General features: G+C 41.0%; 1 protein-coding gene across 1 annotated transcript in view; it reads left to right on the plus strand.

Moving 5' to 3' along the window:
* znf704 (zinc finger protein 704) overlaps positions 1-19,527 on the plus strand; it is a 45,082-nt gene extending 25,555 nt beyond the window's left edge. Inside the window, exons 3-9 of the mRNA XM_004074379.5 lie at positions 8,972-9,075; positions 10,810-11,087; positions 13,449-13,549; positions 14,295-14,589; positions 14,696-14,830; positions 14,957-15,048; positions 16,482-19,527. Coding sequence (XP_004074427.1) covers positions 8,972-9,075; positions 10,810-11,087; positions 13,449-13,549; positions 14,295-14,589; positions 14,696-14,830; positions 14,957-15,048; positions 16,482-16,596 — 1,120 coding nt within the window. The 3' untranslated portion in view covers positions 16,597-19,527. The remainder of the gene's footprint in view (positions 1-8,971; positions 9,076-10,809; positions 11,088-13,448; positions 13,550-14,294; positions 14,590-14,695; positions 14,831-14,956; positions 15,049-16,481) is intronic.
* Positions 19,528-20,487: the final 960 nt, after the last annotated feature.

Genomic DNA, 20,487 nt, shown 5'->3' on the forward strand with positions numbered 1-20,487 from the left:
TAATGTGCACCACACCCTGGTTTCCGCTGAGCTGAGGTTGATTGTCTGCTTGTTGCTTTTGTGTCCAACTGCGTCTTCAGAGACTTTAATGGGCTAGCTAGATGGTGAAGACATCACTGTTATTGCAAACAAACCATCAACCTGATCAAATGCTAAAAAAAAAACCTCCAAAAAAGCAGCGTCATATAAACCCCCTGCAATTTAAGCAGGAAAAAAACAAAACAAACTGACATTCTGCACAAACCTGAAGGAGTGTGATTTTCAAACGGAAAAATGGTTGAAATGTTAATGTGACAGATGAAAAAGATCTTTAAATATGATACTTGGAAGAAAAGTGGGAACAGCTTTGTGGGGAATTTTTATATTTTTTTGGACAACACCATACCCAAATGTTTAACTGCTGTGGTTGCGTGATATTTTAAGGTGCTTTGGTCTGGTATAGAAGGCGCAAATCAATCCACAACAAAATGTGAAATTTAATTTTTCTTACTTCTATTCAAAAGGGTTTGATAGACTTTACTAGTACAGTCTTTTAGAAAATCTTGGCTTTTTTTGGGGTTTTGTTTTATCCTAGAAAAATCCACCAAAAATGTGTTTTCTGAGCTGTTTATTCATGTTCTTTTCAGAATTATTGCTTGCAATAAAAAAGTTTCAGTTTAGTCTCCTAAAAGGCTATTTAAATTTCGATAAAGCTAAATTTTTCAGTTGGGAAATTGACCTCTTCTAAATGAAGAGGCAACGAGAAAGCTATTTCCGTTGGGGCTTTCCAGTGGCTCAGGCGGTTGAGCAGGTCATCCAATGATCAATCGCTCGGCGGTTCGATCCCCGCTCCCCCCAGCCAACCATCGTTGCGTCCCTGGGCAAGACACCTCACCCTCCCTGCCTCCAGTGTGGCTCCACTGGTGTGGAGTATGAACGAGGAGTGAATGAATAATGGACACACTGTCAGCGCTTTGGGCGTCTGGAAAAGCACAGATAAATCCAATCCATTATTATTTATACAGTATTTTAATATTTTAAGGCTAATATCACTTTTTTAACCCTTGTGCTATCCTTGGCACTTTACCATTGGGAGCTGGGTCATCTAGACCCACTAGACAGTGCTCTGAACCTTTTTTCTTCAATGATTTGTGATCTTCACTGGTGTCCATGGATAACATGAAATCTTTCCACCTTTATCCACCTTTGTCATGGTAGGGAGAACACGTCAATGGAAGGGTGGGGTCATCTAAGTTAGCACAAGGGTTAAAAATGAACCTTTATTGAATAAACAACTGATACGCAGATCACCAGCCAGGTGGTTAACCTCGACTGAAAAAAAGGCAAGTAAGGACCGACTTGGCTACCGTTGCCAAGACAACAATGAAAGCAGAGTGGCCCGGCATATGAGCAGAGCCAGCCTCACAGCGGCACAAACACTCCCTCCTCAGATGTAATGTGATCTCTTGTTCATGACATGGCCAGAGATCTCAGGAATCCCCCTCAACACATGGAGGGAGGGAAAGTAGGTCTGGGGAGTCGGTGCTTAAGGGGCACAGTCACCACCGCCATACCAGCCTCTGGCTTCCCTCACCACGAATGGGGTGGAGGACATAGGATCAGTAGCCACCACCATCTCCAAGGAGATGGCAGAGCAGATGTAAATAAGAAGTAAAAACCTGATAAACTCCCAGAACCTGAGAAACTGTGTGATTAAAAGAAGCTTGTTGGGAAGGAAATGGCCTTCATAGTCCAGTGGCTGTAATAAATGAGTGGACCTCCCTGCTTAGCACAGCAACACAAACCAACCCTAACACATACATGCATGCGCACCATCATTTAAGTACACACACTTTTCTTCGCTCACTTACTTGCTCAAACTATGATCCGTAGCAACAACAGTGAAAGAGGCTTAAAGTGTGGGAGGGAAAGTTGGAGAGGCCTAGAGAGAGGCACAAAAAAAAGAAAAGCCAGTCCAGCAGGGGTGAAGGGAGGAAGAGGAGGGAGAGGACAGAGTGCAGACTGAAGAGTGTAGGAGTGAGGACTGTGCTTGGCAGCCCTGATCCGTGTTTCAGTGGAATTTCTGTAGCCCACTACACCTTTCAGTTGCCTTTATTGGAAGTGATTGATGATGTTTTGGGTCACAGGAACAGCAGCAGGGTTTATGGATGGGTGTTTAGACTCGCCCTGGCCTATTTAGCTTGAGCAAAGTTTGCGATCATTTCAAGGGTTTATCTTAAATTACCTATATATAAATGACTGTTTTGATAACCATATAGTCGGAATGTTTTTTTTATGATAGACACTCATCATATCATCCACTTTGAACAAGGCTCAATCTTCAGACAAATATGAGGGAATTGGAGAACAACTTAAAAAATAAACTCAAAGACAACAAAACTTAACTGAACTAAAGAAAGAAAATACAGTACTAGTAAAACACCATAATCATTGGTTAAAATTTGGACTGTATTTAACAAATACTTTGGTTTTTGCGTAACTTCAATAGTTATTTTGGCTGAAACCTATATAGCGTCTTCCAAGCATTTTTATTTTTTTGTCCACCTTAAACTTTATTTTTGTATTTTTGTCTTTACTTAAAATCCAACAAATCTCACAAAGTGATGAGACAAACAAAAACTAAAGACACATTGTGCAAGCTGTCAATTCCAAAGGATCACAGTAACACGAAACAATGTTTTGCTTGTAACGGGACACGTCTCGTCCCCCACAATGGTGGCAACTTGACTTTAGAAACGCACACGTGACCCCCACCACGTTTCACATTTGTTTTCATGCAGGCTCTTCCTTCACATGTCTGGCTGGGGAAACGCAACTCGTTTAAGCATCTGCTACGTACACGTACCCATGCGCGCACACACACACACATACACACACACATACACACACAGAAAGCACTTAATTGGCTTGTTGGCTAAAAGCCAAAGAAACCAACAAACCCAGCAAAACCCCTGAAGAGGGAGCTGTTGTTTTACACGAATCTTTACTTAATCCTATCCTATTCCAGCTTCTGAAGTTGGTGGTTGGTTTTTAACACATGTTCATGGTTTTCCCCTCACCCAATCCTTGAAGGACCAAGCTGCATTTGAATTTTGTCTTGAAATTCAAATTCAAATTCAAATTCAACTTTATTTATATAGCGCTTTTCATGCTTCATAGCATCTCAAAGTGCTTACCAAAGGAAAAAAAAAAAAAAAAAAATGTCCTTGAAAACATATATGTATATATACATATATGTTTAACTCCCTGTAATCGTCCCTTTTGTAATCGTTAAAACTAAAAGTAAAAGGTTCACAAGTGGCCTCCCATTTTTGTTTGATAAGACCTTGCCATTAGGTATGTGTGGGAGTGTGTCGTTGACATTTGTCTGATCTTCAAACTGACTTTGCTCCATCTGTCAGTGTGGTACTGACAGCCATTAGATGATTAGTCGATTTTTGTTGTAAACATTTCTTTTCTCCATTTTGGTCCAATTGATTCTGGAGCCAAAAAACATTCATTTACATTATTAAATATGGAGCAGCAAGGTGCTGTTTTGCAAGGAAATTACTTTTAACGGGACAATTTAGAGCATAGCTGCAACTAATTACTAGTGTCAAGATCCTAAATGCAAGAGCGTTTTGCTTTTTAGTTATTTTACAATAAGAAAAACCTCTACAGGTTTATGAGTGAAGATCCCTAATCGGAAAATTAATAGTTTAGAGTACAATAAAGAAAGAACAAAAGATAATTTGTTAATGAAAAAGCTCATTATGTACACACCTAATTGTCCTAGCGATACACGGTATTTACATTTTTAATTAAAATGTTGCTTAATGCCGTCGGGAAAGTTTTAATGACGAATTTTTTTATTTTTTTTCTATTTGGAAATGGCCAGCACCAAAAACAAATGAAACACGTGTTTTTAATGTGATATACTTTAATGAACAACCCTTTACATTCTGCTTAGTGCTGTACAGCCGACATTTTAGTTGAGAATTTTTCAAGTGAGATTATTAAAACATAAATGCAAAGAGAAACACAATTGCACACACTGACACACCAATGAATCTCATTTCTCATAATTCACTAAGTAAACCATTGTCCATCCTACCGTGTCTCCAGTGTCACATGTATCCTGTTTCACACACATGCACGTTCTTTGTGTGTTAAATTATGGCCATAACGATCATTGTGTGAACTCTGAGTTTGATAATGTGTCTAAAGACAAATGGTGTTTAGGAAATTATTGTCTTTTTCCCATCCCCGTCTTGCTTTACATCTCGATGATTAGTCTTCTTTCGGCGTTTAGGTGAGATTTATTCCGTCAAATTTTAGTGACAAATTTTCAAGTGATCATTGTCTGTCAGTGTTACTGTATAAATGCTATCCAGAGTCACAGAATGGTCTCCCAAGGTGACCAGGAGCTGGTTTTATGGTGGTGGGGGTTGAGGCGCTGCTTGGTTATGTGTAAAAGTGGCAGTTGTGTGTGCTGCTTCCTTTCCAGATTTATGTGGCGGCTGTAATGACATCATTTTCAGCATCAGGATGGGTAATAAATTGGTCATAAGCTAATGGGGGATGAGTCTCTGTCTTTGTTCCCTAACACACTCTTCTCACGTGTCTTGTTTTTATTTATTTTTTTACTGTAGGTTAAATACTCATTCAATTTGTGTAATGTTGTCAGTGAACCCAGTTGCAAGTGAACCCTGGTGCAGTTCCCGAGTTGGAGAACAGTTGTAGTCATTTGACTTGTGGGAACTAAACTGATTTGTAGCTAGTTTTTTAGCTTCATAGTTGCCACCATTTTTATTGGATATAATGTCAACATTCTGATGGACTCATCACACCTGATCCAGGTAATCAGCAGCAATAAGTGCAAGGACAGCTGGAAACTAGGTATGAATGCAGATCTTGAGAACCAGGATTGGGCAGCCCTGGTCTGATGAAGCAAAGTGAGTGTAGCACAAGTGACCTGCTGTAAGTGTAAGAAAGAAGAAATCAATTTGTGCACGCAAGCACAAATTGAATTAAAAAAATGAAAACATTAATAAATGTAATGTATTGTACTTAAACTGCTCTATTAGGGAATTAAAGGTGCTTATCAATGTTTAATAGCCGGTTTTCCTCCTTTTTTTTCTATCTTGGTCAGTTTGGGTAATACTGCCCCCATATGAGCAGCTGTTGTAACTTTGTGAATTTCCCAGCTGCTTTGGTCTGTGCACCAGTAAAATAATGGTGAACTTCTTCTATTTCATTCAAACTCTGTGTTCTCCAAAAAATTTGCAAAGCAAATCCTACTCCTCTGTTGTTTAAGTGGCTATAAATCTCATTTTAAAGAAAATGGACCAAAGTTCCAATCTAAGTTACCATGATGATTTGTATAAAGTGTGCAGAAATCCTGCATAACAGGTTTGACTTGTAGTTGTTTACACAGACCCTCAGTCTTCACTTGGCATCGGGAGCCAAAAATAAATCTTCACCAACTTCATATGGAGAATCATCACACTCATCACGCCATCTCAGATATGACTATAGCTGCTCAGAATAAAGAAATGTGAAGCCAATCAGGCAACTGTAGTGACATATCTCAGCTTGTACTTTAAATGTAATTGCTTAATGTTTGATGCTCTCACTTAAACAAAACGATTAACAGTTTAAAAAATGTATTTACCCGCTCTTAAATATGACTTCATTCATTGCAGCCGGATTATTTGCATAGTATTTTTGTAGAGTTTTCCTGAATTCCTCACCTTGCATGTACCTGCAAAGTTTGTGACTTCGTCGTACAAGCAGAGCATCTGTGCCTTTAAAGCTGATCTAAAAATAAATGTTGGGCTTATAGTGTGCTTCTGAAAGATTTGAACACAAGGACAGTAATCCTGTCCTCTTAGATCGCATTATCAGTCTTAGTCTTGTGGAGAATTCAAAATCCAACCATGTTTAGTTGTTTTGTTTAATTCAAAATAACATCTCATTGCCAGTGTGTTACATTAACTCCTGCTGCTGGACTGTAAATGTCACTGAAGTCGGATGACGTGACATCCACCAAAACATGAGCTGTTTGAAGTTTGCACTGAGCGTCTCAGTCGTTAACATGAACTATCTTAACAGAGAAAAACATATCTGTAGTAGTAGAGAAGGCTGGAGTTGGATGGATGGAGTCACCCAGATTAGACAGAAACATGCTCCTTTGTGTCCTGATGTATTTCAATAAGGAGAAACTTGGGAGTTTGACTGAAACATTTATTAGTGAAGCACGAAAAGTCAGTGGTCTTTGGCGGTTGGGCTCAGGGCCAGAGACATCTTGCGTGTTTGCGATGACCTCGGACCAAATGAAGAGAGCCTGAGCCCAGATGCTGATGGTGGTTAAGGCCAGACCGCGCCCAATTGAAGAGCCAGTGGGAGTTGGTCCGGTGAAATCTCTGGAATTTGATTGTGATTGGTTGAAGGGAGCACTTTAGCTATTGGCTCAGAGTGAAAACCAACTGAGTGACGTGTGAGTGATGAATCAGCAAACCTATACTTGAAGATGAGGTACATCTTCCTTACTCACATGCGCCAAAGCTTCACTTATACGTTATTTTAAAGCAGAACATTGTAACACAGACCAAAGAAAATACTGCTACACAATAGTATTGCATAGACTTGTAAAAAGGTACTTATTATAGATTTTTATTGAGGATAATTTACTAGTTAATGATATTATAAGATGATTATTTTATGTTTCTTTTTTTAGCTGGTATTGCAGTAAAAATGTTTCTTTAGTTACATTTTCATAAGTTTCATAAGCAGAGTTAGCCACAAAGCCCACGAGGAACAGGATTGGTGACCCCAATGCTATAGCCTTGATTTTCAAATAAAATGAAAAATGTACTGTCACCTGAAATAAGGACTGTAAAAAAACAATCCGGACCTGTGACATGTGTTGCCCATTTCTAGTATTTGTCTGTTTTGTAGAGGCTGTTGATGCACTAACTCAAACAAACAATAATTAAAAGGATTTTGCTTGACAATCCTCCTGTGACTATTTCAACCTTTTATACCACGCTTCTCTATTTCACTCATCGTTTGTTGTTTTCCCGCCTTGTGATGGGTGTTGACCACTGTCTTCTCCAGATTTTGGCAAGTCAGCACAGCAGTCTTCACTAATAATAATAAATGGATTGGATATATCTACGCTTTTCCAGACATGTTTACAATGTGTCCATTATTCCTTCACTCGTCATTCATACTTGGTGATAGTAGAGGCGTGGCTGCCAGTTCGCGCCTACAGTCCCTCTGACCATCACCGGGACGTTCATTCACATTCACACACCAGTGGAGCCACACTGGAGGCAAGGAGGGTGTAGTGTCTCGCCCAAGGACACAACGACAGTTGGCTGGGGGAGCGGGGATCGAACTGCTGACCCTTCGAGGATCGGCAGGTTAAGAAATAAAGGTTCAGGAAATCTTTGCGACTGTTTTGACTAAATTATCCGACTGGTTTGTGAAACTTTTAATTCTTTTCTCACAACATTCTAATTTTTTGAAACAAAAAATTTAAGCTGTTCCTCAGCTATAAGACATGCATATAAAAAAAAAAGAAATAAAGGTGTGAAATTTGTCAGTCTATGTGTAATGATTCAAAATAAAATTCACCTTTACACTTTTTAATTGAATGACAAAGATGTTAAACTTTCAACAGAATTCTTTGGTTTTTTTTACATGTCCTCAGTATGTTGTATGTTGTTCTACAAGTTAGTAATGATAAACATGTAAGGAAAGTATTCATAAAAAGATTGGATCTTTTTTCTTCAAAAACCTACTAAATTGGGATGTTTTTTTTAATGTGTGCATTTCTTCACTACTATAAGAGTCTCTTTTCATTCCTCATGCCATCAAAGCCTCACATGAACAGTGAACATGCAACACAGGTAGTCATGAAGCTATTGATGTATTTTTTATCACAGAGATTGTGACAGAAAAAGGTAGATTTCTTTAGAATTTTAAATTTTTTAATATATGCGTTTTAAAATAAGTGTTAACTCTCTAAAACCGCACCTGGAAAAGGAAAGTAAAATCTAGAAGATCTAATTTTTCAAACGTTTTTAATCGAGTTTTTTAATTGATAGTCAAATTGCAGCTCAAAACAAAAAGCATTTATTCTGCAATAATTATGTATAAACAATTGTACTCCAATGAAATCAAATAAAAGAAAATCTTCTTCAGTGCACACAAGTCATATTTACATACATTAAAACCGCATTTAAACAAGATTATGTCATTGTGAAAAAACATCAGTTTCTACAACTCGTGCAAAAACTGGTTGTAAACAAAAACGAAAAAGACCTCAAAGCAAAACAGGTACAGATCAAAAAAAGTTGCTGTAGATGTATATTTTTATTCCACTTTTCCTCCTGGATTAGGCCCAAAGCGCTTTACAGCCAGTGTCCCATTCACCCATGAACCAATACATTCACAAAGTGCTGCGGCGCCAACCCAGGAGCAATGTGCGGTTCTTGCCCAAGGACACTTCAACACATGGGTGGGCAGAACCATAACCGCACTTGCAATCCTCCCATCAGAGGTCAAGCTCTGCACACAGCCACCCCCAAAATGTGGTCCTTCGGGTTTTTTTTTGTCATGATGGCAATAAACACAGTTCATCTAGTGTCTGCTTTTTCATAAAGAATGAGGTTCATATCAGATTTTATTGAAGGAATCTGGTTTTGCTTCCTAGTGGTTGGTACATCAAGCTGCCATTGACTCAGCACCTGTATATACTGAATGTCTTATTTTTGTTTCGTCCTTGCTGTGTGTCTCTTTGTACTGATGGTTATTTATTTATTGGGTATTTATTTGGTGAATCTGAGCTTTTCTTCAGCTTTGAAATAATAAGGGTGATTGTCGATGCTCAGAACACATTTTCGTTGTTTTAATGACAATGACAAATACAACGAACCTTGTATCTTGAATCTAATACGCTAAACTCTTCTTTTTCTGCTGTTAGGCGTTCCGAGGAGGAAGCGGATATGGATAAAGTGACAGCCGCCATGGTTCTGACCAGCCTCTCCACAAGCCCTTTGGTCAGGAGTCCGCCTGTTAAAGTCAGCGGTGAGTAGCAGAGGCGTCTTCCCGCCTCATTAGGCCACGACAGATACAAATTTTTTCTTTTCGTATGGCCCACAAATAAAGCAGAGAGCTTCACCTCCAGCCAGTAATTTGTATGTTCTCGTATATGCTGACATATATGCTGACATTTCCCCCCTCCCGGCTGTTATCTTGGGAGTGCATGCGTCGGCTGAGGCTGATGAATTGCCACCCCCCGCTGTGCTGTAAGCACATCAATGAGTTGTGGAGGACGAGTCTGGATCTCTGCCATTCCAGCACGGCGGTGTGGATGTCAAGTGCCCCTCGACTCATTGAGACGCTATTTGACACCGACTGACCGTCCGCTCTTGCCTTTCACACGCGTTACAGCCGAGCAATCAGAAAAATGGATTTTGTGAACAAAACGCTGACACCGTGTCAAAAATGAGACAAACGTGACTTTTGGTACGCCTTTTTACAAAGAGTTTTGTCTTTAATGTAAGACTTTGTCACAAGAAGAAAACGAAACAGAAAACTAAAAGTACATTTCCAGAATTCCAACGTTGACCCCCTTCGTCACACGGTGTCTTACCCCAGGTGTCTTCGTATTTTTCACCAGCTCAAGTAAAACGTTTTTGGAGCTTTTATTCTAGAGCAGGGGCCGGCAACCTCTACCACTCAAAGAGCCATTTGGACCAGCTTCCTACAGATATGAAAACACAGGAAGCCACAACACACCGGTGTTTCCAGTGAACGGCATCATTTTTAAAGTTCATGAAGAGATTATCTTTTCTTCTCTATCCTTTGTCATTTAATGGGTTCCGATAAGAATTGTTTCCCGAGAGGCAAATACCGGTATGTCGTAATTAACTAACAGTTCATCCACCTGTCCTATAGATTTGTGTCAACAAAAAACTTTTCTATTTCATCTGAATCAGGATGTTTTCTGGGATGTCTTGTTGCCACATTTGAGACTTTGTTGTTTGCTAATTCCTCATTACATTTTAATCATACTGGTAAAGTTATTGAAAGCAAAAGAATCTGCCCAGGTGCCATTAAACGTACTGTCCTCTTTGGGAACTTCAATTTTCTTTTACACGCCAGCGGGAGTCTTGGCGTTGACGCAGATCGATGGTGACAAAGAACTTTACTTAGAACATGTCTACCCTTAGATCTGTTTGAACCTTTCCTGTTTACTGCTCGCCGACTGTAGTCGTCAGCACAGGGGAGCCGCTCCTGGTTCCGACCTGCTCACAAAAACACAACAGCTGGTCGACAGACGACTCGGAGAGGTTCTGCAGGATGAGGCTGTCATTCACTTCTCATTAAACATACACATGTCACGTCCGCAGACACGCCCCCTCTGCGCGCTCACGCTGCTCTCTTCCTCCTGCCTGCTCGCACATCTCGACGGTGTTAAAGGCACCACGACAATCTTAGAACATGATAGTTATTTTACCAAACCACAGAGAGCTGCAGCACGGGGATGAAAGAGCCGCAGGTTGCCGACCCCTGGTCTAGAAGGGGAAAAAAGAAAATCTTTGATCTGGTAGAAATGACCTTATGGGAGCTGAAGTGCAGGAAAATACCTTTTTTTATGCACTGAAGCTTTTATATAGGCTCTGCCATAAAAAAAACATTGAAATTCTTGAATAATCTGGATTTTATTTACTGAATGTTAAGGTTGAAGCTACTCTATAATACCTTCCCTGACTCTTCAAGCAACGTTTAACATGCTTCTCATGCCTTCGTCTGCAGAGGGTCTGAGTAATTCATGGAAGGACAATGGCCCGGCCGTACCTTTCACACCATCCAGCAACAGCTCTTCTGGGGGCTACTGGAGCTGGTCTGCCCCCAGTGACCAGTCCAATCCCTCCACACCGTCTCCACCGCTCTCAGCAGACAGCTTCAAACCCTTCCGGGTACCCAGCCTGGGCGGTGTGGGCTCTGGCCCCACAGGACCCGAGGACCCCAGTCTGGATGATCAGGACGGCACCAGTCTGCTTTTCGATGAGCCCATTCCTCGCAAGCGCAAGGTGTGGATCTTCTCTCAATTTTAGGGCTTTTACAAACATGATCTGCACCCTGAAAATACACAGTTGTACATATTTAATACGTTTTCAAAGTCATAGTCTTTAAAAAAACCCGTTATATACTGTCTCAGTTACAGTCTGGTGATACGTATCTGATGGCCAAGCTCTTACTAATGCACAGTCACAATCCCAAATACTACACAAGGTAAAAACAAAAAGTAAAGTTAAACAACTGATTCAAATGAAATCTAGGGTAAGAACAATTTAGCTTGCTTCATCACTCGTCATTTTTCAACAGTTTCGTTTATGAATTCTGCCTCTGTCAGGCAGAGATGAAAATGTCACAACGACAACAACAAAAAACAGTTTTTGGCTAGGAGGCACACAAACACAGCCTCAACACTCGTCACTCCTCTTTGTCTCATTTTTACCCACCGCTGACAGCCCGCTGTCACTTCTTCATTTTTCCTCGTCTATTTGTCTTCCTCTGTCTTTCTATCAGGGCTCTGTGCAGAACCATCCATCTATCACCGCTCATCCCACTCATCTGTGTCCTCCTATTTTCTTTCTCTGAATATTAATAATGATCCTTCCCCCTCATTGACACCATATACCTGTTTCCGTGATCACAAAGACTTCGGAAGCCTCGTATGGGTCAGCTTCAGAACACAACGCTGAAGGGTATGATGGGAAAATACGGCTCAACAAGACACGGTGCATTTATGAGTGACGTTCAGGAAGCACATAAAATGCAGAAAAAGAAGAAGGTGGAGATGAACCTTTTCTCCATGTTGAACAAACACGTTCAGACGGGAAGGATGTCGCATGAAAATGATCTCTCGTCTCTCCTTTTGTGCGCTGCTTCTCCACTTGGCAATGCTATACCGTTTGAAGGGATCCATTTAATTGACTGTGAAGAGCCTCTTTAAAGGGGAACACACGCACACACACACACACACACACACTGGCCCTGATTAACACATCAATAAGCTTTTGTTACTAAAGACAAACGGGCCAAAGCCTTGTGCATGGGTTGCTGAAAGGAAATGACGGAAAAATACGGGGGGAGAATGTTGTTATTGTTGTTATTGTTGTTGTTGTTGTTATGTTGAATCCAAATGATAAATAATAGTTTGATGAAGTAGACAATCAAAGTGGGTCAGAGAGTGAAGGCAGGAGGGCATGGAGGGGCTCTTGGGAGTTTCACTCCATCATAATTACACACTGTGTTATAATTACACACTCTGTTAATATTAAGGATATAGATGGTGTCTTAATTATTTGACTGGATCTCAGAGAGAGGGGCCTCTGTTGTCTTTACTATCTTGGAGAAGAGATGCCAAATAAACATGACATTTTAAAACTTTGTGCACTCCAAATACAAGTGCGAGAAAAATATGTTTTTGCCTGACATCATTGTAAACATTTAAAAGTGGGAGATTCTTGTTGTCTTTTAGATCTCCACTGACACACAAATGGATCTTCAGTTTTATTGTTTGCCACAAGAGAAAAAGCAGATCCAGACCTGAAGGCTTCAAGCCACCAGCTAAAATGTCAAAACTGGATCTCCCTGCAGCTCAAACAAACCCTTTTTTTAATGTACGTAATAAAGATACAGAATTACCGTCACACAAAGTTCAAGACTCTAGATTTTTCCTAAAACAGTTATTATATAAAGAAAAACAAAGAAAAACCAGCAGTGAGGATGACAGAAAAGAGCTATGAGTATATATTTGTGTACATACTTGTGACAAAATAAGATATAAGGCAGGAAAACCCAAACAAACCAGTTTTTAAACTCCTTTTTTTTTCTAAAAATCTGATCAGGTTTGTGGCGTTTTCAGATTAAGATTCCGAGCGGCACGCCGCCTGACCCCAGAATGAACTCACTGGGAGGATTAAAAACGGTCTGAAGTGTTTTCCACGGCCTCAGAGATGCTCTGCAGTCTCCGTGACATCTGCAACACAGAGCCACCGGCAGAAATGCTGGCCATAACCTGATGATTCAAGCCATTTGGCATCAAAAATAATATTTTTTATGATACAATAAATCCTTATATATGTAGGAAGTCGATGGCTGCTTGACGTCATCTCAAGATGGAAATAGTAACAAAAACTACAGGTTTTTCTGGATTCAAATGAGCTCATGAGGAAAATAAATGTATGAAAACGTAAAGTAAGCCAGTTTTCTCCCGGAAGCAGATCAGAGGACGGATGAGTTACAGAGCAGATAATGTTTTAAGACGGTGAGGCTATTCAACAGACATAAAAAATCTATTTATTGTACGGTTCTCTCTCATGCTGCTAAAGCCATTTTTTAGTGGTATCTTCTTCCTTTTTGATCTGTTGGTTTTGTTTCCGCAGAACTCCATGAAGGTGATGTTCAAGTGCCTCTGGAAGAACTGTGGCAAAGTGCTGAGCACCACTGCCGGCATTCAGAGACACATCCGCACCATCCATCTGGGGTAACACGAACACATTTCAGTCCCAGCCCTTTGAAATAAATCTTTCTTTTTTATTTTGTCAATGATACATTTATGATTTCTGGCTTCTACCTGTACTTGGCTATTATGTTTACACGCAACCACTTGAATTAGAATGCTTTGTTTCTATACGTTAAAGTGGATTAACATTTTTAATTGTGACTCAGAGATCCTTTTTTTACTTATTCTTGTTTTGGAGCATCTTTTGAACTATTTTCGGCATCTTCATGTGGTGCATGCTCTTCTACCAGCTGTTATCACAATAAAGATGTACACATAAGTCAGTTTCTACAAGCTTATTCTACATCAGAATTTTAACCTCAAGTTCTTAGTTGTAACAAATATTTATTTTGAAAGTTATTAAATAGAACAATTTAGTTTGTTAGTTTGTTCTTACTATTATTACATTTAAAATAAAAGTTTGAAGGCTGAAGAGAGAACTTCTACACTTTGTCATCCATTGACGAGTCAAAAAATAGTGTTTTAATTCATTGTGTGGCTTACAAATGAAATGTATATTTGCCAGAAATTGGATCAATTCTATTTGTTTCATCCTAAATATAACTCATCTGGCAAATGAGAAAAAGAGAAAACAGAGAAAACTAGATCACATGTGTTCTGGAAATAATCTTGTCCAGGATGTGATGAACATGTTGTTGTGAGTTTTTCTGATTGTGTATTTGTGTGAGTCTTCCCTCACCCCTGTGTCGTCTGCGCACACATCCAGGCGTAGCTGTGACTCGGACTGCAGCGACGGCGAGGAAGACTTCTACTACACAGAGATCAAGCTCAACACGGACTCTGTGGCCGACGGCCTGAGCAGCCTTTCGCCAGCATCGCCCTCCGTCCTGTCTCCTCCGCCTCCTCCCCCATCTCCTCTACCGCCGCTCAGTCAGCCTCCAGACTCCCATCGACCCCCGCCGCCCTCCAACGCCAAGGAGCCCCACGTTGGCGGCACCACGCCGCTCAGTCGCTCTGCGCCCAGCGCTCTCTACCTCATCCACACAGATCACGCCTACCAGGTGAGTCTGCTGATGCCCCTCCAGACGGACAAGTTTCCGGTTTTTTAAATGAAAGAACCTGTTGGAAATCTAGTGCTGGATGCTATTTTGACCTTTGGCCCCTCAGGCCACAGCTCCGGTGTCCATCCCCTCCAGCAGCAGTAACTCAGCCGACTCGGCCTCCACCAGCTTCACTCCCACCAACAGTTCCGGCTTCAGCATCTCCTGGCAGTCCCCTCCGGTCACTTTCACGGGGAAAACGGTGAGGAAGCTGTGGTTGTCCTGTTAATTTAGGAGCAGGAAACAGAAAAGGAACATTTCACGTTTGGATTTAAACCAACTGGAATGAGATCATGCACGTTTTAATTTATTTATTCTTTTTGATCAGGTGTCTCCAAGTAAAAGCCAAGGATTCGGGGAGCAGCGCTCCCAGACCATTTCCGTGCTTTCATCCCCTCCGAGAGCTGCCACCGCTCTCAGGTACTGAACTACTGTTATTATTTATTCATGATAAATTTGGGGACATTTTCCCCCTCATGTAATGAGTTCAACGCCGTGACTAAATGATTCATCTTTGTTTTGCCTTTCGTTTGCCTGTTTCACTTCAAAGAGACGGCCTGCAGTGTGTGCTGTTATGGTTTATCAGAACAGGACCTATCACGATCCAAGAGCCGCTTTATTTCTGGTTTATTGATCAGCTTATCATTTGGAGAAACTCTCCTCAGCCTCTGTGAGTCACGTAAAGATGCTCAGAGCAGCCAAAATGCTGCTGTAGCCTCAGTTCTCAAACACAAAGACAGAGCTGCTCTTAATCCCAGGTATCTGCAACCCACAACCCAGCTGCTTCTCAACATCTGAGGTGGCAGATAAGACTCCTATTGTGCCGATAAAACATGCACCTGAGCATTTGTGTGATCAGCGGACGGGAGTTCAAGGCCGCTATGATCCCCAGCACACACTCTTCACTTACAGTGAACGAACACAGTGGCGTTCACCTGTTATGCTAAGTTTTAGTGTCTGATGGCAAATCTCTGCAAGGCCTGCCAGCTTCCACATCTGCTCCTTTAGAGCATCAGTAAAGATGGCCGTGCACTTTTTTTTCTTGGAGATTATCAAGCAAAACGTAAGTGGAAAAAAAAACCTCATCAAATTCCAGAGAGGGAAAATGTTTAAGTAGAAAATAAAAAAAAGATCTGATGTATAAACCAAAGTTATATTTAAACAAAAAACACCTGCAGGGAAAAAAAGAGAAAAAAAATGAAAAAGAAGAAGAAAAGAGAGAGGAAAAAAAAGAAAATAAAGGAAGAAAAAAACGAACTTTATCTCAATTTTCTTTCTCCAACTTGGAACTTTTCTTCGTTTTGTTGTTGTTTTTTTTGCTATAGAGAAAAAGATCGCTTTGTCATAATAATGACTTATGAATCACTTTACATTCATGTACTTTTACTATTTTTCACACACAAAATTATCATTTGTGATTGAATTTTAGTAAATTTCACATTTAAAAATCACTTTTATTATTTGAGATTACCGGTATTTGTAAGAATAAAAAAGTTTACAACACAAATAGAATAGTTTTGCTCTCAATAAGGAATAGAAACTTCTTGGAAATGTCAAAATAATTAATAATGATTGCCTTCTCATCATTCATGTTGAAGTAAAGCTTTCTTTTTTTTCTAAATAAATAAAGTAGCTTTCAAAAACCTTTTTAAAAGGTTAAAAATATCTATTTGACTAAACATTTGATTGTTCGGATAGAGATTTTATCTTAATAAAAGTGTATCTTTTGTTGTATGGTGTGCTTTTATCCATACATGTGTTACAGCTGAATCCACACAATGTTTTTTGGGACATTTCTGATGTCTGTAAATCCAAAACAAAAACAAAAACTGCTCCACGTCTTCTCTCCCCAGTCGAAAGGTTCGCGGCGAGGGGAAGAAGTGCCGCAAAGTGTACGGGATGGAGAACCGCGACATGTGGTGCACCGCCTGCCGCTGGAAAAAAGCCTGTCAGAGATTCACCGACTGATGGGGGCCTACAGCTGTCATCCAGAGCTTTTGGGAGGAGGGGGGGGGGCATCATTTCTGCATGCTTTTGATTTTTGTCTGCCCCCCCCCCAGTACTCATCCCCCTCTTAACTCCACTGAAGCGGTCCAGCCCTGGGTGCAAATGAAGGAGATCAAAACTCTGCATCACCGTCCGTGATCTCAAATTCTGCCTCAAGCCCCACCCACCATTCCCAGTCCAGGGAACCCCCCCCCCCCAGTGCAGCTAAACCGTGTAAAAAGAAGAGATTAGAAAATAGTTATCAAGACTTCTGCTTTTTTTTTCCCTCTTTCTTTTTTTAACGTTTGGTCCAGTGATGCATCTTTCTATGTTTTGTACAGAGATTTTTAAAGAAACGTCTGGTCAAAGAAGGAGCCCGAAAAAAATCAACAAGGCTATGAGATTTTGAGTGTTTCATCAGAAGACTAAAAAGAAAAACAGACTTTTTTTTTTATCTTAAAGGAGAAGTGGGACCTGTTTGATGGAAGGGAGGTTGGTGCTTTTTTGTTCTTCCTTCAACCTTCCCTTTTATACGTGTTTTTCCCACATGGGGCCGTTTTAAAGTGATCTTTTTGTCACCAACATCACGCCGTCTCCTGCTTCCACGGCGACGCAGAGGAAACACACAGACGAGGAAGAAAAAAAGAAGGAGCTTGAGGTGGATGTTTAATGCAAAAAGACACCGTTTACAGTCAGGGGAAAGCAAACGGACACATTTACACAACATGACTCTTTTTGTTGGTTTTATTGTGCAGATCCTTGTGTCAGGGGTGTGATTCTAAAGAAAAACCAGCAGCTGAAAAGTGTTTGATGTTGCCAGAAGGATCTCAGCAGCTTCTTTACTTAACTTTGCAACCAAAAAGAAAAAGAAAAAAAACTCCATAATTTATTGTTATCTTTAACTTTTATTGGCTGTTGTTCAGGTGCTAGTTTGCTTTTTTGTTTTATTAATGTCACTTGGAAAATCTGTCCTGACCAAATTGTCAAAAGACCTTCCTGTTTGCACTGGAAGTCAGCTGCATGCGACAGAATCCTCCCCTCGTCTTCGTCAGATCCCCTCCAAAAGGAAAATCCTGTGAAGAATTTGTTTACTCGCTGCCTCAAAGGTTTACCTGCTTACCAAAAGAGGGGAGGGTTTAAACCAAAATGTTGCACTGCACGCTTATATTCCCTTAAGTTGAAAAAAAAAAACTAACATCATTTCTTTGTACGATCAGGTCTACTGGACTTTAAAAAGCAACAGTAAATCGACTCTTTTTAGTGTTTTCAGAGGTGTTTGGAGTGACATTTAAGCATTTGATTGGGTCAATCATTGTTGGTTTTTATTTTTACATGTTTCTTAAAGATTTGTCACCAAGTGTAAAACCTTTTTTTTTCTTTTTGTAAAATAAGGCCAGCGAATGGTCTTCATCATTTTACTTATTTATTTATATCTGAACGTGTTTCTTTGAGTCCCAGCTGTCAGAAAACATGGTTGTTGCTAAGGTGGACAGTCAGCTGGAGGGGCGGAGCTTGGACTTCATTACTTTTGGAGTCTTTAGCTGCCACTTTGTGAGGTTGTTGTTTTTGAGCATGTTTTGGTTCTGTGGCTGGACTTTTCCAACACCATCTTCTTCACACCGGTACGCTTTTTATTTGGCATTTTTCCAGCGTCTGATGACTCATACCGCTCGGTCTTCATCTTCCACTTTGAGTGTCGGGCTGCTCCAGGGAAGGATTCCCACTCCAAATATGGCTGCAGCCCTTAAGTGGGGTTGTTGTTTTGTCTGTACACTGACGTGTTTACAAGAGATCTTTTGCATTTCTTCAAAAACCAGTTTGCCCATTTACAATGTGAACTTAGCACGAGAAGACAAATCTATATACAAAATGTTCAAATGCAAAGCAAAAAAAAGGAAAAATGTTCTTTTTTTTCCATATATTTTTTCACATATAAATATAGTTTATTTGTTCTATTTTCACATTCTTCAGAGGAAGTCTTGTGGGATGAAAGCTGTGGCACAAAAACCAGCTTTCTGCCTCTAAAGCTGGTCTGCAAGCCGTTTGTTTCACGTCTTGTGTGTGATCGCACAGGTGTGAGTCACAACCGAGAAACCCTCTCCAGCCAAATATGCAAGCCAATCCGTTCCCCAAGAATCACTAGAGGTCGTTGACAAAAACCTGAAGCGTCTCCACCACAGGTTCTCACGATGGACCCACACTTTGGCTTCACAGATGCTTCCCTATTGCTTTCCCAGCATCCCTTGGTGCCGATTCTTCCACTGCTGTTCGGAAACATTTGCCATCAGAAGGCAGTCCGGGTTCTGCCCAGCGGCAAATCCCAGAGATGACCACATTTTATCAGAACTTGTCTGCGCAGTTGTTTGAAGATAACAGTTGACACCCTCCGCAGGGGGAGAAAGCACGCAGGTGCTCCACGCCCCCACAGCGTGCAGCTTCTCCCACAGGCGGTCTCTTCACGTCAACTCCATTCTGTTGCACGCTTGTAAAAACGCCTCGCCTCACGCCTCTGGACACGAGATAGCTGAAAGCGGGTTCTGCCATTTATCATCGTAGAATCTCTGGTTTTAGGAAAATGCAACAAAAAAAATGAGACAAACGTTTTCATCTTTTGGTTTAAGGATCTTTCTTATCGGTCAGCTGTGATCTCTCTATCTGAAGAGAAATCTCCTAAACGTGTTGCTTTTGAGTCCTCAGCTGTCATTGGTCAGACTTATAAAAGTGATTAAGCAGAAAAGCTCATTTGAACCTAACTAAAGAGAAATCTCCCCTTAAGCTACGTTCAAAGGTGTTCAGAAACGGGTTAAACGCCGGTTCTTCAACGCACGCTTCACATATTCACACTGGAGAATCAGGGAGGGACTTCTTCTTTTTGGCAAAGCGGTGCAAATGTGGCTCCAGGCTTTTCCTTTCACAGCTCTATTACAATATATGAAGGACTTCATGATCAATTCCCAAACGACTCCGTGAGTCAAAAAGGGAGGCCATCCACACGTCACTGGCAAATCCTCGTACCTGATTGGTCAAACTTCAACTGCTTTAACGTTCACCGGGTGTTCGACGGTGGCGTGTTTTGTACGTAGAGCTCCCAAAAAACAGACTTAAAAGCAAAAGACCAACTCTCACATTTACACAGACTTGTCATTGAAAGCGGTTGCCTGAACGCAGGTTGCTGTCGAGGCCGACGTGAACGTAGCTTCAGAGAGCAGAGGAAAGGCAATTTGTCGTGATAAAATGAAAGTCTTGTGCTCTCAAAAGCGGCACATTGGTGGTCTGGAAGTGTCTGAAACAGTTGGGATGTTTCCTTCTTAAACTTTTGCAAACCTTGGAAGGATTGTGGACCTCTGAGGATGGATCCCGGATCATTTCTCTAGTTTTTGGGGTAAATTATTTCATGACTTCACTCCCAAATTGACCGCCTAATGACGCCTAACACACCTGAAAGCAACACACACACACACACACACACACACCCCCTCTCATAAATTGATCATCCCACTCATTCGTATTGATCTGATCTGTCAGCTGAAGGAGAGCCCAGGAAGCGGCTCCTGTCGCCGCTCACGCAGCACAGCTAAAAGGATTTGGAGACCCACCGTTGGCAGCCCCCGCCGCTGCTCAGAGAGTGACGGGAATACTTATGAGGGCCTTCCCTGAGGAGGGGCGCGGCCGCTGTGGCTTTTGTTCTCTTGTTTTTCACTCCGCCGCCGCCCGCTGAAGGGCATGGCGCCGTCTTACAGGCCAAATAAAACACGATTCCACTTCTCACTTTATGTACCTGGTCTTCTCAAACACCAGACGTGTAGATGACAGGAAGCTCCTACTCAGTACTTTCTCATGTAGGTCAATATACGCTACAAACTATACAAATGA

Source organism: Oryzias latipes, chromosome 11 (assembly GCF_053564925.1).
Source record: "Oryzias latipes strain Hd-rR chromosome 11, Olatipes_Hd-rR_3.1".
Taxonomy (NCBI): Eukaryota; Metazoa; Chordata; class Actinopteri; order Beloniformes; family Adrianichthyidae; genus Oryzias; species Oryzias latipes.